The sequence below is a fragment of the Sinohyriopsis cumingii genome, unplaced genomic scaffold, assembly GCF_028554795.1.
Source record: "Sinohyriopsis cumingii isolate HCF-2022 unplaced genomic scaffold, ASM2855479v2 utg000624l, whole genome shotgun sequence".
Classification (NCBI taxonomy): domain Eukaryota; kingdom Metazoa; phylum Mollusca; class Bivalvia; order Unionida; family Unionidae; genus Sinohyriopsis; species Sinohyriopsis cumingii.
The window spans coordinates 42,613-70,486 of NW_028315919.1; the positions used below are offsets into that span (position 1 = coordinate 42,613).

At 33.2% G+C, this 27,874-nt stretch overlaps 1 protein-coding gene across 1 annotated transcript; it reads right to left on the reverse strand.

The window, feature by feature from the left end:
* Window positions 1–17: 17 nt before the first annotated feature.
* On the reverse strand, window positions 18–27,441 carry LOC149773568 (GDP-L-fucose synthase-like). Its single transcript, XM_089946339.1, has 9 exons — window positions 27,290–27,441; window positions 22,095–22,250; window positions 18,992–19,106; window positions 16,657–16,785; window positions 12,440–12,513; window positions 8,243–8,376; window positions 7,317–7,448; window positions 2,891–3,070; window positions 18–1,678 (listed from the first exon to the last, which is right to left on the reverse strand). Exons 2-9 carry the CDS (start codon window positions 22,229–22,231, stop codon window positions 1,623–1,625), a joined length of 957 nt encoding a protein of 318 aa, XP_089802465.1. The 5' UTR covers window positions 22,232–22,250; window positions 27,290–27,441; the 3' UTR covers window positions 18–1,622.
* Between the last annotated feature and the right edge of the window lie 433 nt (window positions 27,442–27,874).

Here is a 27,874-nt window from a genome sequence, read left to right on the forward strand (position 1 = left end):
TAAACACAAACAAGGAAAACCTTGTAGGTTTTCTTTAATTGGAATGTTACATAAGTTCCCATTATATAAATACAGCTAAAATAAAAGTAATTACAAGGAATGAAAAAAATATTTTAATGGGATTTCAATTACCACAACATATGTAGAGCATTACATTCTCTCAGATACATACTTTTAACAGTAAACCATGAGCAATATCAAAGACAAGTACATGAACCCACAGAAAAGGAATTTCAATCAATACCATATATGAAATGTATAGAGTTTCCCAAAGATACATAAAAAATAGTGAACAATATCTAAAAAAGAAATGGAAAATTGCTTTAATGGACAGACATCTAGTTATCTAAATAAACAAAATGTCCACTAAATTTTCATGTCGATGTCAAAAGGTTTTGCATGATCATACTGACAAGATATTTATGATATGTCTGAGTCCAAATAAGGCAGTGCAGGTTGTTTATGCCGATGAGATTCAACTGTATATTATGACTCCTTGAAGATGCTGCCAAAAATGATCAAAATTAACATTTACCCTTTCAACTGTGTGACGGTGTTTCAAAACGGATAATTTTCCAAACACAGTGGCTTAATACAAAAAGGTGTAATAAAAAAGCATACAGTGCATTGATATAATAAAGCAAACAATATACACTACATTTAAAACAATGAACATAAAAAAGTAATCAATGAATTATTATTATGCATAAACGTTTTTCATGATGAAGATTGCTCAGCAGTACTGGGTATTTTAAAATTGTTTAAGAGATTTTAGGAATAACAAGCTAAATGCGTGATTCCAGAAGTACAAACAAAATCTTGTAAAAATACATACATTGCATAGACAAACACACAATCTCAATTCAGATATTGATCCTTGTATCAAATGGGAAGTTGGCAGAAATATCAAACAAAAAGCTTCACTTTGACAATTTTGCTATAAGTTTTAAAAAAACTAAAATGATTTTTTCTGTTATTATGAGAAAAGCAGAAAGGTATTTTTCAAGACATCATCATTATTAGTACTATTAGTTAAATGAAATATCTTATGATACAAACGAAACATAGCTATGTGTAAATTCACAAGTACAAACAACATCGAAAATGATTAGTTCAAAATAATCCAACCATCTGACAGCAATGAAACTTGAAATGTAAAAATGAAAATGAAACAGATTTTGTCACTGATCAATACCAGAAGATTACCAGTACCAATTTCTGAATTACTTCCTTTTGACAATATTAAAACGACCTCTAAACCTCTTGTCTGGTAACAACTTTAAATGGCAGCTCTGTGGAATCACACCATATTAACATACATACAAAAAAAAGGGACCTACTTCTTACTTAAAGGAAAGTCTCAAATCTAGCTGAGAAAACAGTCACTGCTGATTTGTGGTGAATGTACATGTCAGTCTATTTTTTTTGGGTAACTTAAGTGAAAGGTTGAGTCATATAGTTGATGTAAATCTTTGTATTTTGGAAACCATTTATTTTGTTTAAAGCAGATGAATCAAGGTATAAAATCAAATAATGTTTTGTAACCATAAGCAGAGATGCACAAATCACAGAAGAAAGTGGAGCAAAGTGTCTCATGTATTTTTGTTGCTCTGGAATTTCTTTTACTTTCGGGCTATGTTGTAGTTCTTCTCAAACCACTCACATGATTCTTTCACAGCTGAAAAACAGAAAGTATTCTAATAATACAAAAACAACATGTCAAATTTAAACAGATTTCTAAGTCCTTTTTTATAATTTGCATTTTCCAAATAAATTAGGCAAATACATGCATAGAAAAAGAGAATGATGCAAGAGATTCACACTAGGCCCCATAAACTTGAATCTTTTTCCACATAAAACTGAACTCAGACAAAAACAAGGTCAAGTAGGTCTGATGTCACTTACCTAGCTTACATAACTTAACGCTAAGAATGTATTATAAAAGCACCATTTCATGTAAACAATATTCTAAAATTTATACCAAGCTGAATTTTTACCTATTTCACTTGATTCTGTTAAACATTATTTATAAGAGAGTCAAATTTATTATGCAGTCTTTTAAACATAATCAAAGTCATCCACAATCTTTGAATAAACCCAACAGTTTAAAAATATAGCTTCAGGAGTCTTAACAAATTCAGCTCTCAGATGCAAGATCGCCTCATTTATGTGTGGATCTCACTCATCACGAAACTCTTGCAGATCTTGATATTATCAGCACATATTCCAACACTGATCAATTTTAGATCAGAAATATAGGCACAGAATGGTAACAAGGCCAGCCAATCAAATTCAAGACTACTTAATTTATACGCATTGATCCCATGCACTGTTGAACCCATCATAGATCTTTTTGACATAAGCCCATATTTCAACTTTGATAAAGAAATCAGATCAGAAATATGGCTTTGATAGGGGTAACAAGCTCAAAAAACAGGTGCAAGATGACCTCATTAGTATGTGTGGATCTTGCTCATTACCCAAGAACTTAATGATAGCAGCATATATTCAAAGTCTGGTACAAAACTGGATCAAGAACATGGGTTACCAATTCGTGCAAAATAACCTTATCAATATGCTTATGGCTAAAAAATAAATTTAGAAACATAATGATTTCCGGACTATTCAAACATGAGCCATTTTTGAGGCCTTAAATTCTGATACACTTAGCTGTGTAAAGAACACTTCTTTTTAATTATTAAAAGTATAAGTTAATATTGTGTACCTTTTGTTTTGTTTCATTCATCAATAGGGCTATAAATTAATTTCACCACTGTTTATGCAATAGGTATCCCAACATTAAATGAAAAGTGTACAAAAGGACAAACATGATTCTAATAATTTATGAAATACATGTCATGTAAATATCTTTAAAGTTTTTGGTTCCAACCTTGCTTGAATGGGGTGAATTTAAAGTCAGGACGATATTTTCTCAGTTTAGCATTGCTGGCTGTCTTCTTGAACTGTCCATCAGATTTAGTGGTATCATATGTTACCTCCCCTTGGAAATTCATTCCCTCTACCACAGCCTCTGCAGCTTCTTTGATAGAGACTTCATCATCTGGATCCACTGAGAAAATGTGTTACATATAATTAGTAAAAAAGAGACATACATGAAGCAATTAGTAAAATTTTGAAATTGAATATCTTCATTGGCAAAGCTTACATGCTGTAAATTAGTGAAAATGGAAAGAATTTTCTGCAAATTCAGTGACAAAACATTATTTCCAAATATATCTTTAATATGAGCATTTGTGACACAAAACTATATTTTATATGTATTACTTATCATCATATATGTGTAAATATTTTATTTACTTGATTTATAAAAATCTGATGATGTTGTTGTTGTTGTTGTTATAGGGTTTAACACCATTTTTCAGCATAAGATAGGCTATACATGGCAGCCAGTATTAATGGGGGAGGAAGAACCCGGGAAAACCCTGGAAAGAACCACAGACCCATGACAAGCTACAACAAGCTTTCTCAAATATTCACAATGGCCAAGCCCGAGACTTGAACCCATGCAGACAGAAGTGAGATGGCAGTGATCCATGATGGAAAGCACTTTAGACCGCTTGGGGCCCTGATGATGGTAATATTATGGTTTGCCAAATTCTTTTCAAAAGATAAAACTGCAATAAACTCTGGAAAATAATCACTTGTCACCTTCTTTCCTCTTCATTTCTTTTTCTTTTAACCTATCACAGCCTTAATCTTAGGACAAAATTTACTCCCCAAAATCCGAAAACAGGAAAAGCATGCAATGGCTGTCTATTCCTTATTATAAAGGCATTTAAAGAAACCAGGCACAAATATGGGATGATTTTTGTAAGCGGGGCAGCAATAACTGTCATTTATGTAAGAACTTGAATACAAGCATATTATGCAAACATATAGATTACTTATACATCTGCAAAGATTGAACATTTACTTGTCCTAGTTGTTATGGAAAGTAAAAATTATGGTGGTTAAGCGCATCTTCCATTCCATTCCACCAATCAGGCAAATACTAGCTCTTGTCTGATGAATGTATACAGCAAAATGTCACAAGTGATATGGAGTTGATTCATAAGAAAATTAATTTTTAAAATGGTACTAGAACTATATGGTCTTAAACTAAGCAACAGTAAAGAGTGAAAACCAAAAGGTTTAGTAAAATTCAACAAATAATTTATTTCCCTAGAATACATAGTGAAAATCTATAAAGAACTTACAACATTGTGATTTAAATCCAAAATAGTCCAAAAAGTTCTATCACCAGTCCTAATGAATAAAGTTCTTATTAAATTTTGTGGTGTACCAAATAAGATCCAATATTGAATGTGTTGATTGCCTGTAGCAGACAGCAATGTGGAGACATTCCAAGTCTTTTGATGAATCACAATAACATAATCCATGACGTGCTTGTCTGAATTCACTATAATTACAAGTTAATGTATCTATCTAAGAACATTACTGAGCACTTTGTAATTTACTTAGTGGAATTTTTCATTCCAGAACATTTTGGGTTGTCAACAAGACAAAATCTGTTACTAAAATTATAAGAAAGAATGTGGTAAACATCAGGTACACTAGGTTATTCCATGGAAAATTCCAATGTTCTAGACTCAGACTAAAATAAACATGTTTACATTAATAACAATCTGAATACTAAATCCACAATCATAGGAAAAATATTAGCAATGTATTCTGTTGTTCCCAGATCAGTACAGCATCAATTTGATTTTGGACAAGGTAAAGTACAAAATACAATTAAAACTTATAATGATGGAGAAAAAACCTTAACAAATACAAAATTAAACATACATAACAATGGAAATAGTGCCTTCTTTTCCTTTTGACTTAATTCACTTAAATATTTTTGTCTTTGTTCAAAACTGGGACTAGAATTATCTAAGGCTTGGTATCTAAGTCTTTTTGGACTGCTACTGGCACAAAAATGAGGTGGCCCCTAATTCACCAGTGTAGCACTTTCAATCACATTACCATCCAAGTAATAGCAGGGTACCTTTGCCCTAGGACTCATTACTTGACTCTTTTTCAATAATAGAAGATTTTTGAAGGTGAAGTTTGGTCTTGTGATAGGATATTTGTTTGATTCTTTTTTCAAAATAAAATCAAAAACATTACCTTAATCTAGGTTACAAGCAAGTCAAATAACTTCTGTATATTTTTGCATTTTTTTACACAATTTGTTTGAAAATAAATATATATCACAATTGTCAACAAAATCTGAATTTTAACTTTTAAATAGGGAAAAACTGCTCAAGTGAATAAGCATTTAAATAAAAGTAACACTATCATTGTCAGTCTTGTTTAGTTACACCAGGTTTTTCTGTTGGAAATTCCCACATTCAGTTATGCATCAGGTAAAGGGAACATGTGTATTAATAGGGATTTGATTAACAAATAATTGATTCCCATACTATATCATTATGTAGAAATCGATGATTTGAGTTTGCAGTTGTATTGCTGACATCAATGTAATTTGAAAGAAATTACTGATTAAAATACTGGTTGGAATTCATAAAGTGCTCATTCATTGACTTTTGTCCATGACTGCAAGCTGTATGGTTTACATTGCTAACTCTTTTCAATGATTGTAACTTGTCAAAAGAATGTTTACATAGCAAGAGTTCAAGGCAAGTCTAATTTATGGTCAAAATAGCTTTTTTTTGTATTGGAAATCTTCACATCTATAACGTTATATGTCAGGTGAAAAGGTGTATAAATTGGGATATAATAAAATAATTTATATCTGTTCTATATTAGTCTGTGGCAATACAAGGTCAGAGTTTGCAGTTGTGTTGTTGACATCAGATATTATTTATTTAAACTATTAATTGAAGTTACTAAAATGCCCATTCATTGACTTTTGGATCTATACACAACATTTTGTGTCACATATATATATTAAGCGAAAACGTATATAAATAGGGGTTTGATAAATACTGTATTCCTGTTTTAAATCATTCTGTCAGAGAAATTCAAATGAAATTATTTAAAATATTAACTGGAATTACTCGAGTGCCCATTTGCAAATGGAGAAACATGCTATTTTGGATTATTGTGAACTCATTTAAAGGCATTCTGGATTGCATCAATGTGGCACATCCAAACATTCAATACTATTGAAATTCATTAGAAAATTCTGTATTTTTGAACTTGTGATAGGACATTCAGGATTATCTGGGATTTAATTTACAATATTGTTAGAGTCTCTTGATCTTTAACATTGTATTGTAGAGAGAAATAAATTGCTTCTTGATTTTACTTAAATTGTTGGTTTCACTTCTCTGTTACATATTTTAAGATCTTGAGTCATAACAGGGTAAACATGGCCAATATGAATTCACACATATAGGTACATGATTTTTATCACCTGCTAAATCACCACTGATAGACAGTAAAGAACATCAATTTGGGACAACAGAAGGCCTTTGATCACATGGTTATAAGTCAATAATCATGCTAGATTAGCTTGGGATTTCTTTATGACAAACATATACTTAGCAACACTTGGGTGAAAGAATAAACTTGAACTCTTAGTATTTACCTCTCTTCCTCCATTTCTCTTAATTAATGTACTTTAAAAATATTATTTACTTTTTCCACAATACCACTGTAATTATGATTATACAAGATCATATTGGTGTTTGTTTCTGATTTCTGAGTTGTAATCAGCAAATCATAGATATATTCATACTGCAAAATGCAATCATATCAGGAAAATCTTGTAATCCATATATGAAATGATCTGCATCTATATAATCAATATTTAAATGTATATTAATAATCATTGATCAACTCACTTTCATCACAACTTTTAATTATAACTATCATTCAAAGTCACATTAAGTACATTTCCATATCTTTCACAACTGTACAGATTCTTGTAAAATCTTTGTAAATAAAGAAATAACAATTCCATATCTTTCACACAACGGTACATATTCTTGTAAAATCTTTGTAAATAAATAAATAACAATTCCATATCTTTCACAACTGTATAGATTCTTCTAAAATCTTTGTAAATAAATAAATAAATAACATGATTCAGAGAATAAATTGTGCACTGTAAGGTAATGTGTCAAGCGATGAATGCTCCAATGGCTCCACATAGGTTTTCAGTGGAGCCGAGGATAGGTATATCCCAGAGTATTCTTAGTTCAAAAATACTGGGAGCTCTTACTAGTGACAGTGCTGACAGGTTATAAATCTCTAGATATTACTTTTGGAAGGCATCATTCAACTTGCAACAAATGGTAACATGCTTACCTACCCTGGTGTCTTACCTCCCTTATATAGTTTACCTGACAAAATGATGGGGTCAATTTCCTCATACTCCCTGACAACCCATATCATAAGACGTGCCAGATCAAGAGAATAGATAAACTGCCTTCTTGGAGTGCCTGTCCCCCAGATCACAAATGGAGTGTTATCCTCTGAAAATTTGATATTTGGTAATTTAGTTAATCATATGCTAGTATTTATAAACATCATAATGACAATTATAAAAACCATATCTGATCTCACTGTGACATAAAATATAGTGATGTCTATAAGTAACACATGGTTTTTGAAGCTTGCTGAGGAAAAGGATATTAAATAGTTGTTCATCAGACACAAATTAAGATGGATAATACTACATGCTCTGAAATGCAAGCATGTAGTGAAATGATGTTGAGGATATTTACCCATTTATCCACTTTGATTTTAACTACCAAGATACACTGAATTTAAGCTGAACTATCAAGATGTACTGAATTTAAGTGGAGCTACCAAGATATACTGAATTTAAGCTGAGCTACCAAGATGTACTGAATTAAGCCAAGCTACCAAGATGTACTGAATTAAGTCAAGCTACCAAGATGTACTGAATTTAAGCTGAACTACCAAGATGTACTGAATTTAAGCAGAGCTACCAAGATGTACTGAATTTAAGCTAAGCTACCAAGCTGTACTGAATTTCTGTTGAGTAACCAAGCTGTACTGAATTTAAGCTGAGTAACTTCAGTTTTCAGATTCTGGAAGCCTGTTGAATGGACACCTGATTATAAAATTTATTAAAACAAAAATCTGTTGTTGTTGTTGTTGTTCTACGGTTTAACGCTATTTTTCAGCACAAGAGAGGCTACACATGGCAGCCAGTATAAGTGGTGGAGGAAGAACCCCGGAAAACCCAGGGAAGAACCACCGACCCACGAGAAGCTACATAAATCTGTACTACGTTGCTTACTTTTGGCCATGTAAACCTTGTGAATAAGGCCAGGCAGAACGTGTCCATCATCCAGGTTGAAATTATCATAAGGTCCGAAGACATTGGTTGGTACTACAGATGTGAAATGACAGCCATGTTGTATATGATAGGCTCTGTAAAAAAACCCACCAAACATTAAATTTGTATATCAAATGACAGAAATAATAAAATACCAGTCTTCTGTTTAAAGTCACTAATATTTTCCAACTCCATGTAAGGAAATATGTAGAAAAAATTCCTGGATTTAAACAAAAAGGAATTATTGAGAGAAGAGATGAAGGTAAATGCTAAAGAAAAAACAAAACTGTCTGTATTTCAAATAATAATTACATCTTGAAGGTACAAAGATTTGACTGGATGATGAAATACTATCAACAATATGGGTGGATGATGAAATACTATCAACAATATGAGTGGATGATGAAATAATATCAACAGTATGACCTGATGATGAAATAATATCAACAATATGAGTGGATGATGAAATAATATCAACAATATGAGTGGATGATGAAATAATATCAACAGTATGACCTGATGATGAAATAATATCAACAATATGAGTGGATGATGAAATACTATCAACAATATGAGTGGATGATGAAATAATATCAACAGTATGACCTGATGATGAAATAATATCAACAATATGAGTGGATGATGAAATAATATCAACAATATGACTGGATGATAAAATAATATCAACAATATGAGTGGATGATGAAATACTATCAACAATATGAGTGGATGATGAAATACTATCAACAATATGACTGGATGATGAAATAATATCAACAATATGACTGGATGATGAATGACTATCAACAATATGACTGGATGATGAATGACTATCAACAATATGAGTGGATGATGAAATACTATCAACAATATGACTGGATGATGAAAGACTATCAACAATATGAGTGGATGATGAATGACTATCAACAATATGAGTGGATGATGAAATAATATCAACAATATGACTGGACGATGAATGACTAACAACAATATGACTGGATGATGAATGACTATCAACAATATGACTGGATGATGAATGACTATCAACAATATGAGTGGATGATGAAATACTATCAACAATATGACTGGATGATGAATGACTATCAACAATAACTTTGACACTTATGTTCTCATGGAAACAGAGAAAATACATTAAATTGCTTCTTATGACCATCTCTGAAAGGAGATGGTTGTCACTACTTTATTTAGAACTTTACTGACAATATTTGACTTATATTGATCAACCTTTCCCACAGGACCACAAACCAATTTAGGCCACTTTTCGTGTCAGATCTGTGGTCCCATCTGGGAGGTACTGCTGTAACAAACTGACAACCAGGGTCCAGACTTGGGAATGATTCAGGTGAAATAGTTTAATAATGCAGGCTATTTTGCCCAAATAAGCCCCAAAATGAAAAGTGATTTCACCATCTCACAAGTTTATAGCTACAGGTCTTTTTAATACTTTTGAATTCTGAATATAATGCCATATCTTGTGTCTTTCTTCTGTCCAATGAATAATTTGAAACAGTGTAAAGATAGTATTTGATGCTTTCTGATCGACTTTATTGTCGACTAAATATCATTTATGCATGCAATTTTTCAACCCAAGATTCCAGCCAGTAATTCACACATGAAGCTTGAACACAAGGGAAATTCCATCATGCATCTGTAGCACAATCACAAACAAGTTATTATTCAATAATTATTTATAGGCCAATCACAAGCAAGTTATTACTCAATAATTATTTATAGCCTAATCACAGGTAAGTTATTACTCGATAATTATTTATAGCCTAATCACAGGTAAGTTATTACTCGATAATTATTTATAGTCCAATCACAGGCAAGTTATTACTCAATAATTATTTATAGCCTAATCACAGGTAAGTTATTACTCGATACTTATTTATAGTCCAATCACAGGCAAGTTATTACTCAATAATTATTTATAGGCCAATCACAAGCAACTTATTATTCAATAATTATTTATAGGTCAATCACAGGCAAGTTATTATTCAATAATTAAAATATAGGTCAATCACAAGCAAGTTATTACTCAATAATTATTTATAGGCCAATTACAAGCAAGTTATTACTCAACAAATGTATAGGCCAATCACAAGCAAGTTATTACTCAGTAATTATTTATAGGCCAATCACAAGCAAGTTATTACTCAGTAATTATTTATAGGCCAATCACAAGCAAATTATTACTCAATAATTATTTATAGGCCAATCACAAGCAAGTTATTACTCAGTAATTATTTAAAGGCCAATTACAAGTAAAGGGAAAGTTTATTCCATATTTCATCCTGTAAAAATATCAAGAAAAGACGACTACCATGATGTGGATCCTATTTGATTGTAATAATTTTCAAAGTTACCATCTTTTGCAAAAACAATGTAACAGAAAAATTACTAAATCAATAATTTTACAACAGTTTTAGGAGTATTTCTTTTGTTCTTACATTTGACTCAGACATTCAGTAAGGCAGCTTTGTTAACAACTGTTGCAAACATTCAAAATTATTGCCACTTCACCTTATTCTGGTGGGGGTGAGAAGAAAAATGTACCACAGACCACAGGTATAGATTTTCACATTTTTCTGACTATTTTGTCACAGTTGCAGACATACCTATGGATAGTTTAAAGTGCAGATATCTTTTTCAAGGCCATAGAGTGTAGTGTGCTATAAATAGATGTTACCTATATGATTTAATGCACACAGACCTGCCTGAAAAACACAGAACAGTGTAAAACATGTTAAACCTAAATTTAACCGTTTTCTGTACATGTTTGTTTTATACAGAAAGGCTTCAGAGAAACATTCAATCTTGATGACAGTATAATTGTGTTTCAATGAAAATTTTCATGCACTGTCATGGCACTTAAGTTATTTGTCCAATGATAACCTTTTCAAACTGTACAGTAAATTTACTGGTTTGTGGCCATTGTCACAATATTATCCAAATCTGATAAATTGTCCAAATCAGTGTTGTCTACATTGATATCTGAATATACATCTGACTTACTGAAGCCTCCAGTCATAATTTGAATCATCTGAACTCTAGAAAGTGTTGAACAAAGACTGTGGTCTCTGTTCTGTATATGGGAGAATCCAATCCAGTTACTGTTCTTAAACAGATTAGAACTTATCTTACAAAAGAAACAACACATGATGTGACATCATGGTTATTCCCCTCAATGCCAACAGTTATTCCCCAATAGGCAGTGCTACTAAAAAAACCAACTTAAAAAAGACAATATTTACTGTAGGCATAAAAACTGCTTCTATGCAGATGGTACACAGGCATCTTAATATCCTTGTATGCAAATCAGATAAAGTATTCCAAACGCACATGTATGCAAATCAGATAAAGTATTCCAAATGCACCTGCATGCAAATCAGATAAAGTATTCCAAATGCACTTACATGCAAATCTGATAAAGGCATCCAAATGGACTTTTATGCAAATCAGATAAAAATGCATCCAAATGCACTTGTATGCAAATCAGATAAAGGCATCCAAATGCACTTGTATGCAAATCAGATAAAAAAGCATCCAAATGCACTTGTATGCAAATTAGATAAAAAAGCATCCAAATGCACTTGCATGCAAATCATATCAAGACATCCATATGCACTTCCATTAAAGTGTGGTGGAGGCATCCAAAAATGCTTATGTGAAGAATGGGGTTAAGTAATAAAACTAAAACAGGATGAGAATAAGCTGTTTTCAATGTGGTCAAGTACTCTTACTGCAAATATTCACGGAACATATAAAATCTGTCATGACTGCAGATATCATGATGATCAAATATGACATAATGAAACTCAACAAGCTTAATGCAGTCATCAGTGAAGCAAATACTTAACCTGTTTTGCATACTGTGAATACATGTTAAAACTACTTCATGGAATTTAATTTGCATAAAATAAATATACTGCTTATATAGAACCCTGAATTATGCAAGGAGAAGGACAACTTTTAAAAATACCAAACAAATGACAGTAAACATATATTTCTGTTGTTACATAGAATGTGTTCTTGACTGATTTCCTGTACAAGCAGAATTCCTTCCAAAACGGTTAACAAAGTTAAATATTATCTGTAAAATGGTCACCCTGATTTACTTAACAAACGTGCACTCACTTGTTTTGCACATCTATCATTCTCTTTGCATAGGAGTAACCAAAATTTGAGGTGTGAGGTGGTCCATTATGTACCTGTAATAGAAACAGTCAACAATGTACTAGTAACAGAGTTGAAGACAGCTCCCAATGGACGCAAACATTTATCCATGAGAGAACTGATTACAAAGACCATTATTATTCTATAATACAGGGAGGATTTCAAAGGAGGAAATGATCAAGAAAGTTTTCTTCAGGATAGTGTACTTAAATATGATATGTTATTGACGACCTGAAGAAATAGCTGAGGCAATGTAAACTCTAAAGTTCAAGGGAGTTAACTTTGTCATACTATATCTTATTAGGGAAAGACCTATGTTATTACTAGAAACCATACATACTGTAATGACTGTAAGTCTTGAGACACCCTAAATTTTTGTTAAAGGTTGTTGTTGTTGTTATGGGGTTTAACGCCATTTTTCAGCACAAGAGAGGATATACATGGCGGCCAGTATAAATGGTGGTGGAAGAACCTGGGAAAACCCTGGAAAGAACACTGCCCCGTGAGAAGCTACTGGTAAGCTTTTTCATGTACCCGCATTGGCCATGCCCGAGATTTGAACCCAAGCAGACAGGTGAGATGGCAATGATCCACAGTGATGAGTGCGTCAGACCTTATGGCCACTTGGGGCCCCATTTTTAAAGGTAATATTTGTTTTCACACACTTTCATTTTTTTCTTCTAATTGATCAATGTATGTTCTTGATCATTACAGTGGTAATTAAGATACCATCATCATGAATTATTACATGGAAATTGATACAATTTGCTTGAAAAGTCCAAAAATATATTGAATTTTCCTCCATTTTCTTATTATTTCTTATCTATCCAATTCCAAATATAAATAATTTGATCGATGACAAGAGTTGAGCATTAGCAGGTTGCTGTAAGCATTCTGCAATGGTAACCTATTCTTTTTGACCTCAGTTTATTATTGTTTTTTTTATGCATTACTGCATTAGAATATTTTTATAAATACACCAGTAATGATGGTTTTATTTTCCCTTGAAAACGTAAACACCTAACTCATTAAAAATGTGCTCCCAGTATGACAACAATAAACAACAATAGTGCTTGGTTCAATGCTTGCATTTAGTGAACATGTTTATGTCATGAAGTTATCACACATACATTGAAAATTCTGAATGGTAAATGAACAAGAGCTGTTCACTGCTGTGTACCGTTTGGCAATCTTGACAAATTTGATATTTTTTTATGCATGTAAGTGTTGGGACAACAAAAATGCTTTAAATGCATATAAATCTTGGGGCACACAATGATATGGGGCTGAAATTCTTGAAAACGGTGACATGTACGCATACAAGCTAGTTTATTAATCAGATGGAATCTGCACCAAATGCTTGCAAAGTTGTACTGATTATCAGCAACTATTCTAATGAAGATTAACATCTAACTGAAAACAAAGACAATAGCTCTGTTTAAAAAAACTCATTAACCTCTGCAGGTTTTTTGTCATTTTTACCTGAAATGCGAGTAGGAAACACATTTTTGGGGCTATTTCTGAATACATCCTAATGCATCAACTTACAAGAGATTTCCAGTTAATCTAATGCCTAGCTGTGTTAGAAACACTGTTTTTCATTGGCTATTTTGCTAGCACATGAGCAGACGGGTAAAAGTTGGGAGTCATTTTCTTGTTTTTGCTTAACAGACCCATCATTTTCATATCCAGACCACACTTTAATGCCCATCTTATCCTACTTTTTGCAAAGGTTTGTCTGTCTGTGTGCAGTTCAGACTGGTATGCCTTCAATCTGAGATTAAAAAGTCTAAAATCCTGACACAAAATCGGATTCCAACCATGGCCAAATTTTCAGTGGGAAAAAAATTGGTTCCAAAATTTTTTTCCCTTTGTATTTTGTAGTGCAACCAGAATGTCCAGATTATTTGGTATCATTGAAGATCTAAATCAGTCTACCTTTCCAAAATACCACTCACTTTAGTGTATCTAAATCAGTCTACCTTTCCAAAATACCACTCACTTTAGTGTATCTTAAATGACCATGACGCTACAGAGCTCGGAAGAAGGCTACTACCTCCTGACACATAAATGAGGTGCCAGGGGTGTTAGAGTTTAATGTAAAGGAAAAGTGCTAAAATACTTCAAGGGTACATCTGTAATATTTCACAGCACCGTCATCAATGCTTGTTAAACTATGATGGCTAAAAGTGGAAGATGGAGACAGACGTACAAATGGAAAGAGAAAGAATTAGCTTCTGCATCTTCAGATGAAATACAAACCTATTCAGCTTTGACATTCACAACAAGAGTCCCTTCAAGGGACTGAGACTCTACTGTCTGAAAAGAATTTCCAGGAATTCAAGACAAGACCATTTCTTCTTTTTGAACTGATGAACATTGAAATCATATATAATATTCTTGTGTGACAAGATTCTGAAATCAGATTGGCGCTATTTTCAATAAGGACCAATTAGACATCAAATGAAGTCTTTTAGTGAAACCCACTGTTGATATGACCATTTATTAATTGGGATGACTATTACATTTTTTATTTAAAGATGGCCACTCTGGCATTTATAGTGGAAGTCTGAACAAGACAATCAGACCTTGGGATGAAAGTCTGTCGGTGTGTACAACATTTCAAGGAAATCCCACCAATAGTTTAAGAGTAGCAACAATAAAGTTGTGCAAACAGATGAATGGATATCAGGTGATGTATATGAAATGACAGGCCATCTCATACTCCCTAGGGTTATGACCAGAAGAGTTAAAAATGATAACGATAGCTTAATTAAGAGTGATTCCCTCAGTATAATGCTGCCCATCAAATAATGTGGGCATGGTCATGGGACCCTATATATTAATGATCCCCACTATCATACAGTGTTTGATTGTAAATTACCTGATATATATATATATATATATATATATATATATATATATATATATATATATATATATATATATATATATATATATATAATATATATATAAATTTTAATATACACCAGAAAGAACAGAAAGTGCAAACCCAGGATTCCTAAAGAAGAATGCTTGATAATAGTAGGCAGAAATAATATATACAGAATTAATTATAGAGAATTATAAATATACACCAGACAAAATGATAAGTGTTAACCCTGGATTCCAAAGAAGAATGCTTGATAATAGTAGGCAGAATTAATATTTTAATACAAATAATACTATCATACAGGTTAGAGAATTTTTAATTCATAGTTTACAGATATTCAAACCCAGGTCTGCAGGTTATAACACTGACTGAGTAACATCAGTTTATGGCAATGTGTGCTTAGTCATGAGGGAATATGGGCTCGTCTGTGAAGGTATAACACACATAGAATACAAATTAAAATTAGTTTGCAGTTGGCCTTTGCTTATAAGCAAACATATATGGTAGGTATCACAGGATGTAAAATAAAAAAGAAACTTAACCAAGCATGCACAAGTAATCATTAGACGGTTGCTACAAAACCCACTCTAAGCTGTTGCCTATGACCTAAGAAGAATGTTGAGATGCAGTACATGCATATTATATATGCAGACACTGGTAGCAGTACAATGACTCTCCTCTATTTCGTAGAGACGAGTAAAAAGGCATTACTGTCCATGCGTATGACAAAGCATTATTTCAATGAAAATGTGCAAACAATCATTAGATTAATTAATAATAACAATAAACAATATTTTAAATCAGAAGAGGGTGGGATAAAATAGTACTGACATAAATGGATGTTGACAAATATATATATATATATATATATATATATATATATATATATATATATATATATATATATATATATATATATAAATATATACACACACACGCAAAACTCACAGACACCAAAGTAATCCCAATAACAAACAGCGTAGCAAAAAGTTGCAATTATGTGATGAATGTCATGACTAACCAAATAAAAAGCTACATTTTCTGGCTAATGACTACATTGGAAAATGACATTTCGTGTAACTATTAAATATGCCATGATGTGCAACTATTAAAAATGCCATGATGTGTAACTGTTAAAAATGCCATGATGTTTAACATTTTCAATATGCCATGCATGTGTAACTATTAAATATGCCATGATGTGTAACTTTTAAATATGCCATGCATGTGTAACTATTAAATATTCCATGCATGTGTAACTATTAAATATGCCATGCAAGTTTACCATAGTTTCATCAATAGGGTAGGTAGTTTTGTCAGGGAAGATACAGGTAGAAAGGCAGGACACCACTTTCTTCACCCCCAGCTGGAAACAGGTGTTCAGCACATTGTCATTGATCAGCATGTTAATTCTCTGAAATTACAGTTATCATCATGGGTATACTATTTCTGGCAAATCAATGCGATAACATGTGTATAAACTAGTTGCCAAACATATTTATTTTTACGTTGGGTCCAGTAGTAAACAATACATATGCAGGTCTGTCATTCTACAAAAATGTGCAAACAAATCAGGGTTTATGTTGTGTTTCTTTATTAGCCCAAACATAATGCAGGTTTATGTGGGTTTTTTATTAGCCCAAACATAATGCACAGGCCCTGATCTTACAGCAGTTTGTGGTCTATACAGTTTGCAATTGGTTCCAATCTGAAAGGCAAGTATATACAGTAATCCGGCTACTGTAAAATATTATATTTTGGCACCAATACTTGTTTGCAAATATCTGGCATATTTGCTACATAAAGTCTTTGATAATAATGATGGAATAAATAAATGTGTTACATTGTTTGCCCATGCAAATATTGACTTAATGAATTATTGATTATACAGAAAATGATGTGAATGTTAAATTTCATTGTTGTAGAATAGAATGAGCTTTCGGAATAAAAATCTCTTGGAAACACTCAACAATCAGATTACAGCACTACATTTATTAAATGCAGTTATACATTCTTTTGAAGCAGTCCATAAGAAAATCTTGCATTCAAATTTGGAAAATTCAAATGCATTGTTATTGATCAGAAGACTAGTTAGAGCTTTCCAGCTTTCTTTTAACAACATTTTCTTGAAAGTGATATCAAAATTCACAATCAATCCACTTCTCAATTAGAGCATCATAACTGTGATCTTTGTAAACATGTATTTTCTGGCCAATTGCACTCCTCTAATCTCTTGATAAACTAGACAAAGAAATATATATATAAATTTTCATCTCACTACAAGTTACTCCAATCCTTCAAACTTGAAGATTACGGAAAGATACAGAATGAGGTAGGTAGGCAGCAAAGATCTGGAAAAATATACATTTGAACTTTTAGCAGCATGCCCATCCTCTTTACCCAGCCATCTTACAACAGTCAGCTCACTCCACTACATATGTGGCAAAGGCTCAGCGATGAACCTTCAGACAAGGTACATCAGATGGAAAAGTGCCTTAGAAAGTAAAGGTCTTAAAATCAATGCTAGCAAAACAGAAACCATGGTATGTTCAAAGATTAAAGAACCCTTGGTAATCACTGACAGCAAAGGAAATGTACTTAAGCAAGTGGAAACCTTCATGTACCTGGAATCAGTGGTAAAAGCTAAGTGAAGGATGTCAAACTGAGGATCAAGGCAGCCTAGCAAAAGTGGAAAGACTTATCAGGTGTAGACTGTGACTGGAAGATGCCAGCCAGAGTTAAAGGCAAAATATACACAACATTGATTAGACAAGTGCTGATGTATGGAGCAGGAAAGAAGAGGAGATCCTAGAGAACAGAAATGGGAATGCTATGGATCCCATTTAAAGAAAGGAAAACAAATGAAGATATCAGCCAAATCATTGGAGTAGCTTGTATCACATACAAGGTACGGGAAGCCAGACTACAGCAGTAATGGGTGCATGGAATGGAGTGAAGAAAACAGCTGCACCAGGAGAATCATGAAGGCAGAAGTGTATGGACAATAGAGCCGAGGATGGCAGAATATGGATGGGTTTGGTACAGTAGGATCTGAAGAAAATCAGACACAATGCAAAATATATCAGTGACAGAAATGAACAGAGTAGAACCAATGTGGCTGAACCCTCTTTAGAGAGGGAGCAAATGCCAGAAGGTATATATATATATATATATAAAGCTGTTGTAATGACAAAATTAACCTTTTGTTCTTTAAAAAGCTGTGGTGGCTCAGTTGGTAGAGCAGTGGATTCCCACCCAGGCCTGAGACAGCTGAGACGTATACATCCCATTTTCTAAGCATGATATAGCCAGTAATGCATTAAAAGTGCCATTAAAACCAGCACAAAGAAACAATCTTTCTTTAATAAATCAGTGCAAAATAACTGGTCCCTAAGATAGCTACATCATAGGTCATGCAGCTAGCTGGTGACATTAACTCCGGAACATTTTATTACGTAGAGTTTGTACAGGTACATTTCATGAAAGCTTTATAGTAACTGTTCTTATTTTACATTAAGTAGAAAAGCCACTGTGAACATCCTCTACTTCTCTAAATTGAGATTATAAACTTTGAAATGATGTGTGCACAAAATGTTTTACTATACATAAAATAGACTTACAAAGAAGTCCAGGTTGTGCTTAAGGTTGTGGAACAAACCTCCAACCATGGCTGCCAGGTGGATGACATGTGTTGGCTTCTTGGCCTCAAACAGCTTTCTTGTCTGTTCAATGTTGCTAAAAAAAAAAGTAACACAAAAGCAGAATCATAGAATAAAACTTCACTGACAACTCAAGTTAACAATCATCTGCATCAGCCATACATTTTCAGACTGACCAAGAAAAAAACTGACAAATGTGTACCTGGTGGCCAATTTTTTTGTTTATTTAAACTATTTTACCACAACTGTACAAGAAAAATAATTCTCAAAATTCATCCAATATACTTAAAGAGTCAAGATGTTGCCATGACAAATTCTCCGTTTCAATGACTCACTCTAGAAAACTGCTGCCAACTTATCTAATTTCTTTCTATATTGATGGGCTCAAGACCCATTACCCTAAAGTCATCACTTTAAAATTGTTACAAGTTTTTAAAGTTGAGTTTATCCCCCACGGTCATTATAAAAGTGTGATAAGTTTTTAAAGTTTGGTGTTTTTCCAGGTCATTTTAAAAGTGTGACAGGTTTTTAAAGTTTTGGTGTATTTCCAGGTCATTTTAAAAGTGACAAGTTTTTAAAGTTTAGTTTTCTCTGCAGGTCATTATATGATAGCACTGCACTAAGCTGTTCTTTTCCCAAGCCATGACATTTTGTTTCTCAAGTCAGGCAATTCCAACAACCTGCCATTTTTTCAGTTGCAAAATGCTTCATTTTCATTTCTCATGAATATAAACAGCAACTTATTTGCTCAATTTAATTTCAATATTTTCATGATAATAAATGCAATTTGCCTGTGCCATAAGCTTATGCTTCACACTGTACAGAAGGTCAACTAATAATGTGTGGTGATATTTATCTGAACTGAACTGCTTGTGACAATGTTTACAATCACTGAGCAGATATGATTTAAAGAAATTACCTTTTCCAACATTTATTGTCTTTGCAGCCAAAGGCTGGGTATGCCCAATTTTGTTTATTTTCAATGACTTTTTTCACTTATCCAAAACATTACAATAACTAATGAGGGATATCACTGGACTGAATCTAAGCCTATCAGAAAGACTGTGTTGTTCTAAAAACAGTTTGACAGGTTTTGATTCTTGTCAGTTAACACTTTTAATAATTTGTTCACTGCTCCAAACTGACACTAAAAATTAAACAGAAAATCTCTAATGCCATTTTAGCAGTAATACCTCATTCTTGAATATTCTTAAGTGGACAAATTCAAAGGGTATGATAAATATGACTGACTGGTTATAGCATGCCTCTTCAACTGAACACCTAATGAATTAGCAGACAGACAGAAACTGCCTTTCAATAAATGTAATCACAGATCATCCAAGGAATTTAATGAAAGCAACAAAAGAGAAGAATATAAAGCTTATTAAAATTAAAAAATATTTTGTGTCACCTATAGACACATTAATTAATTATTAGTACTATTAGATAAGATTTCAATTTTGTGGCTGTACCTAGACCTGCATTCGATTTCCTTTCAAAGCATTATTGCCACATGTCTCTTCCTCAAAGGAAAGGGAAAAGAAAATCAGCACTCAGTAAGATCATATCAAGGGTTTTGCTTTTCGTGGCGTTTTAATTGCATTTTTCAGCCAAAGATAGGCTATACATGATGGCCAGTATTTCTGGGGGAGGAAGAACATGAGAAGACCAAGGATGAACCACTGAGCCAAGGAAAGCTACTGGAAAACACATACCTACATCAGCCAAACAGAGATTCTAACTTGTGTCGATGTAGGTGAAATGAGTAAATGATCTGTAAAGGTGAGTGCCTTAGACCACTCAGCCACCCAGGGCCTGTCTCTTATGAAAAAGTGTTATCCTTTAATGTTCTTAGTCGAATACATACCAAGTATATAAAAAAAAAATACCCTTTACAAGTCAAATATTCTCATGGTTTCCTAATTTAATAATAATAATAATGTTATTATTAACAGAATAAACCAATTTACAATGAAGCAAGGCGCTCTTCTGATCATGAGATACCTGTTGAAAGTGCCTTATTTTGGAGCTCAAAGTGTCGTTTTTGGAGTTCAAAGTGCCTTTTTGGAACTTAAAAGTGTTCTTTTTGCAGTTTAAGGTGACCTTTTTGGAAGACAACTACCATGTCCTTCTCAAATTTTGTGTGAAACACTCAAGTTAATGTTCACTGTGCTCAAATGCATAAAGGCCTTTAAAACATAAATCAATGTTTCATGCAACTGCATGTGGATCAAACATAAGGTGTGTAAAAAATATAGTACTGATGTAATAGCAAGGCATTTTTCATCTATTGTCAGAGATCAATAGCTCTGAAAGAGTTTTATGCATCAAAACTAATTAACTTTGGTGGCACTCTACAGTTGCATATTTTGCATAGGGTTAGGATTTTAAAGAAAAAGAATTTCCCCAGCTTTCCTCACTGGTTATACTGGCTATTTAAAAAACACCTTGTATATCTTAGGTATAATTAAAAGAACCTTTAATTCCCTTTATTTTGGTGTATGATTGATGGGTGTACTATGGGTTATAGAGTATACAGCTTGGCCTTACTTCAAATGTGCACCTTTCAAAAATGTGCTAGCTCTACTTGGTCATTTTCACTTCCTGAACTTAAGAGGTAAACTGTATAAAAAAGAGCCAATAACTTTTTTTACATTTTATATATTTGGTAATTCATTCATTGCACTTTCAGAAGCTGGTATTGTCTAGTCTGGCAAAATTCATTTTCCCTATTTTAATAGCTGCTATGTATAGTGTACTTTAGATTAATTCAGACTGATTTTTTAACACAAGGGAGCAGTCATCTTAGTTAGCAGTGTGCTTAAATCATGTAAAATTTCAAAAAAGTACAATATCCAAAGAAATATCATCTACATTACATTACTGTAGCATATAGGTATGCCAACATTCTCTCCACTGTGCATGTTTTAAATGCGAACTACTTCACCTTACATACGTCACTCTCTCTAAAGTACATATTAACTGGTGAGCGCCCCCTTTACAGTACAGTATACTGTAAAAAAAAATGTGTCAAGAGTTATCCCTACTTGATACTGGGCTATACCTCAAATCTGCATCTTTACTGGAGGCAAAGTACCACTCTTCATCATCTCGTTTCTCCTCAGTATTTACTATAATCTGTATGCCTTTGCCAACCAAACCCGTTCCCCCTGTAACCAAGATGACTTTCTTTTCTGACATCTTTGCAGCAAAAAATTACCTGTCAATAAAGAAAAATTCGACTACAGTCTAACCTGTCTATAAAAAATACCTATAAAATGTTGTCCTTTACTGATGCACTCGTAAGTATAATGTTAAAGTCTATGTTATTGAAAATGGACACCTGCCACCAAAACAGGGTCTGGAGAAAAGGAAGTGAAAAGAAAATAATATGCAAAAGACAGTGCTGTCAATGTTGAAAAAATTAAATTAAATTAATACATAAAATGAAGTATGCCAATTTTCATCTTTTAGGTACAAAATAGTATTATTTACATCAGACTGAAGAGAAAATATAAACAACACTGTCAGAACAATAAATGTAAATAAGCCTAACATCAAAATGACATCATGATGTCATAATCTTGATGATGTAAATACTTTCCCAATGAATGGGATCAAGTAAAGCTGTATATGAATTTGATGTAAATAAACCACAAGTGGGTTTAGTTTTTGCCCTTGTTTCCCTCAGAGTGATGTCTGCCAATTCTCGATGCAGATACAGCCTGGAAAGACCAAACCTAAGGCTCGTATAGTAAATGTTATCCCTTCCTGAACAAACATCCTTGACATGAGAGTTATCAGCAAAGAAGGTGTCTTTGTATATTTAAAGACCATAAGGCCAAAACAAAAGATATGTTCTTCTGGTCAGCCAACAAACCATGTCTTTCACTGCCAACTCTAGCACTATTTCCCCCAGGGTAAATTTTTTTCTCTCCCAAAATTGATTTCTGTAGCTGAGTTGGCTTAGCCCGTGACTTGAATATATATATATATGAACGTGATAATATCTGGCATATGTAATTGTGAAACTGATATCAACGACATCATAATCTATGATGACACTTGGAAAGACCACTTGGAAACCATCCCAAAGTTCTCTATCAACTCAGTGACACAAAATTTGACAATGTAAGATCACAAATCAAACATGAGAACATTATTTTCAACAAAAATATGTTGGAATTTCTCAAAACTATCAGAGATAATACTCTACAGTTAAAAAGAAATGATCTTATTTTGGATTCCTGGAAAATCCTTTGGCCAGTAGAGTGCCAGTACCTTCAAAGTACTTTGGTTTGTAATCTGTGAAACAAACAGTGTGACAAAGTTAATGTAAGTGATACATAATGACAAAGATATTTTAACTGATACATAATGACAAAGATATTTTAACTGATACATAATTACAAAGATATTTTAAATGATACATAATGACAAAGATATTTTAACTGATACATAATGACAAAGATATTTTAACTGATACATAATAACAATGATATTTTAACTGATACATAATGACAAAGATATTTTAACTGATACATAATGACAAAGACAATGTAAGTGATTGTTGTTGTTATAGGGTTTTATGCCACTTTTCAGCACAAGATAGGCTATACAAGGTGGCCAGTATTAATGGCAGAGGAAGAAATTTTTTTCATGTTACCACTGGTCAGTTAATAACTACATAAATCTTATAATTTCTGCATCAAAACAAATCAGTGATTTAAGGTATAGAACATTTCTCTTTACATGTATTTAATGTAGTACTAAAATTCATATAGATTTCCAGTCATAGCTATCATATAGTAACTAACAATAAGCAAGACAGATGTGTGTGTGATTCGGATTTTCTGCAGTGTAGCAGTTTATAGTGATGTGTAGCACTGGGGCATCATGCCATAGACATGAAGCATGATGTCCCACCCAGTCACATTATCCTGACACCTGGCCAACCAGTCCTAATACTAACCTCTTAATCATGAGACCAAGAGATTTCAAACATATGGATAGAATACAGTTCAGAGCACTACAACCAGGACACTTCTAGAGACCAAGCTTTAGTAAACTTCCCACTGAGTACAATAAAAGTTGACCAACTGATCCTCAGGGAAGAAGTAGAGGCTGCAGTTAAGGCACTAAAGAAAGGAACGCCAGCTGGAGAGGACAATCTACGAGAAAAATGTGTTCAAGCAGAAGAGCCTACATGATAGATATTCTCACATCAGTGTGCAGCAAAATCTGGCAAAGAGGAGAATGGCCCACCCATGGACCCAGTCTTTGATCATCACTCTTCCTAGGAAACAACTGCAATAGCTAGGCTGATGCCCATTTGGAAGGATGACAACATCATGCTTGTGTCCAAGTTCAAGCTTAAAGCTGTACCAATTAATTGGCCATACTCATAATCGGACTGATTATTGGAACAACTGGTAGAATTGGTATCGGCAGACAGAAATAATCGGTGCCGATATAAACAAATTTCCAAAATACAAATTTAATCATAACATTCATCTTGACATGGCTTGAATTTTAAATCAGAATTAGATAGTGGAAATTAAGGAATAAACATTTGATTTGGGGGTTAATTGAAAGAAAGTATATTCTTAAAAGTAAATACTTTTTAACACGCTTGCTGTAAACTATCACTGATTGTCTGCTCACAACAAATTATATCTCCAGAATAAGTAGTGAATATTTTTCCAAGACTATTAATGTAATAGGCAATTAAAATTGAAAATGATGGAACAGTTATTACTTTATTGACAACAAGCAATACAGCTATAATATTACAAAATAAATCATTAAATGACTGTTTTGCACTACTTTCATGGTCTTTGCATTGTGCATCACCATTATAGTACATAGGTCTAACTGATGTCACCTGAAATAAATGCATTCTTAAATGTAAAATATCTACTTTCCTACAGTCTCTCTTTTTTAAATAGAAACATCAGATATTAAGCAAATCTATATTATGTATATTATTTTCCAAATAATAGTTCTGTAAGAAACTTTATTTAGATAATGACATTTTAATACTAAAACCCTATGATCATACTTTGCAATGTAAGATAAGTGATCTATAATGTGACCGTCAATTTCACGAATTCAGGAATTAACCCCGCCCCCTTTTTTATGGCTAGCTTCACAAAGTACATTTCCATCAACCAGGAGTTCAGAAATTTATTTTTGCCACGCTTACATGCTTTTCTTATAGTGAACTGCTTCACTGAATGCTGTAGAAATTTTCTCGACAAGCAAATTATGATCTCCATTCCCACCAATGAAACTTACACGGGTCAACTTGACCTGGCATTACTGTACCGCATATATAAGCACTGATTACCATCATTAAATTAAAAGAATGAAGAAACATATTACAGAGCATATGTGCCCCCAAAAAACTAATTTGGAATAAATGTTATTTAGTAAAGAGTTTTATCTGCATATATGAGTTAACAATAAAAAATAAGGTGGAATATAAAATGCGAGAAATAGTTATCACATGTATGGTAGCTTGAGACCACATTTGAACTGTTAACATAAATCCACACCCATTTTAGGCATTGTTAGTTAACAAAAATAGGGCATGGTTTACTTGTCAATCAAATGCTAGTGCTTTCACTAACTGTATAACAGGCGGTTTCTTGAAATAATTGGTCTCATAATCGGCTATAATATATGCAGTATCGGCATAATCGGTAAAAAGTGACATCAGTACAGCTTTAATCAAGCTTATGTGCTCCCTTGTCATGGCCATATTCCTGTATGCATGTGAGACAGGGACCCTAACAGCAGAACGAGAAAGAAGAATCCATGCCTTAGAAATGAGATGTTATTGAAGGATCCCAAACATCTTATATGCAGACCATGTCTCTAATGAGAAGGTGTGCATTAGAATCCAAGGTGCCATTGGACCACAAAGAAATGCAAACTAAGATAGTATGGTCATGCCTAAGGCTCATCTGGCCTGTAAAAGCCAATCTTACTGGTCACAGGGACAGGAAAGAGAAATAGATGCAGACAGAAGAAGATATGGGTAGATAATATCAAAGAGTGGACAGGTATAGACTTTGCCAAGTCCCAAAGTGCAGTGGTGAACAGGGCAAAATGGAGACAAGAGTGTCACAAAGTCATCAATGGCACCAACATAACCAGCTATGATAAAGGAGAAATGAAACAAAAAAATGAACAGTCGGTGTTACTTTAACCTCAAAAATGCATTACACCAGACCCTGCTAAAGATTTACACTGCAACAAAATGCAATTCAGCTGACGAAAAAAGTGTTAAATGTTTTCATTGATAGAAACATTATTTTAAAATGGATATTCTATACCATCTTACCTTTAATGGCTTTGGCCACTGCTAGCATCACCAAAGACACAGATGAACAGCTGTATGAATATTTTTCTATTTTGTTCCCAGGATCAAGATATTAGGAGACATAGGACAACAAAATTACAGGAGTCCATGATCTCATGCTCAAGACACAAACCTTATCAGTAAAGCTGCTAATAACTCTCCCTGAGATTTGCTCTGATTATAATACATTATTTTAACTACTTTAAAAATGTTTTAATAACTGAAATTTAATTTAAACATCTACATGCATGTATTGTAAAGGATTGGTGTATGACATGAGAGAGTTACTATGAGAGGGCATGCAAGTTCCAGAGATAACATTTTACATTAGCTATGTAATAATACATTGTGCTGTCATGATCCTTTTTCTGACTTAAAGACAATACATTATCCTATCTCTATACAATTTTATAAAAGTTTCCCCCAGGCTAGTGCAGTACATTTGTTTTTAATCTGATATTTACATTTGTCTGAGCAAACATTTAATTTGGGGTATCATTATTTCATAATTTTGGACACATACCCTTCTATAATGATGACAACATAATATTTATCCCGTTGCTATTATCATTAGTTGCATTGTTTGATTCTTGGGTCACCCAACGAGTAACTTCCCACACAAATTTCTAACAACTTTATCAATCGATGTTTTAGTATGTGTCATTTAAACTCTCTAATTCAATCAAACACCTCTGAAATATAGGTACATACTTCGCACATTTAAGGGAAATTATGGTCGTTTTCCTGATTTCCGGACAAAATACCCAAATCAATATCAAACTTAAGTCTGCTATTGCATAAAACATAGTCCAACTGCCCAAGTACACCTTTCTTCACTTATAATGCAATTACGATAAAGGTACCGTATACCCAAAATTATCTTATAAACTTACTGTTCCTTACTAGCTGGTCTCTTGGAGATAACAGGCAGGCAAGTGTAGCTTTACCTAGGGGCTATTTAAGACAGGTAAAGACAAGCCACGTCTGTGACACAAGGTTTATTCGCCGGTGCTGTCGTATCACGTGCCGCTCAAATCAATTATAATTACATTGCAAGTGCCTTTGTGATTCGGATGTAGGCACTGTGTCAATATTAGGCTGGTTCCACATCATTCTTGTGGTAACCCCAAAATGTACACGTGTGCATTCATCCATTTACTCCTTCTAGTAACCTGTGTTTATCTTTTCTTTTTTTCTCTTTCGTTTATGGTGTATGCATATATAAAAAGAATACAGATCATATTGCGAATAACAGGCCTTCAAGTACACTGGATCCAGCAAGGGATCACGTGTGTCAGGGATTGATTAAGAAAAATGCAATAAACTGACAGGAAAATTCGGGACATTGATCGGAGTTAAAAGCAACCATTCTAAAGCACGTGTGACTCATTTTCTCACGGTCGATTCTTTGAGATAAGGGAAGGATAGAATTACGTAAAAAACAGAGATATGTAGAGAATAAAGAAAATATACTGAAC

Coding starts and splice junctions, on each gene's coding strand:
- LOC149773568 (XM_089946339.1), bottom strand. CDS start 22,231: ATGTCAGAAAAGAAAGTCATCTTGGTTACAGGGGGAACGGGTTTGGTT. Junction 16,786..18,991: donor AGCACAACCTGGACTTCTTT/GTAAGTCTATTT, acceptor CTGTAATTTCAG/AGAATTAACATGCTGATCAA. Junction 1,679..2,890: donor ATTCACCCCATTCAAGCAAG/GTTGGAACCAAA, acceptor TCTGTTTTTCAG/CTGTGAAAGAATCATGTGAG.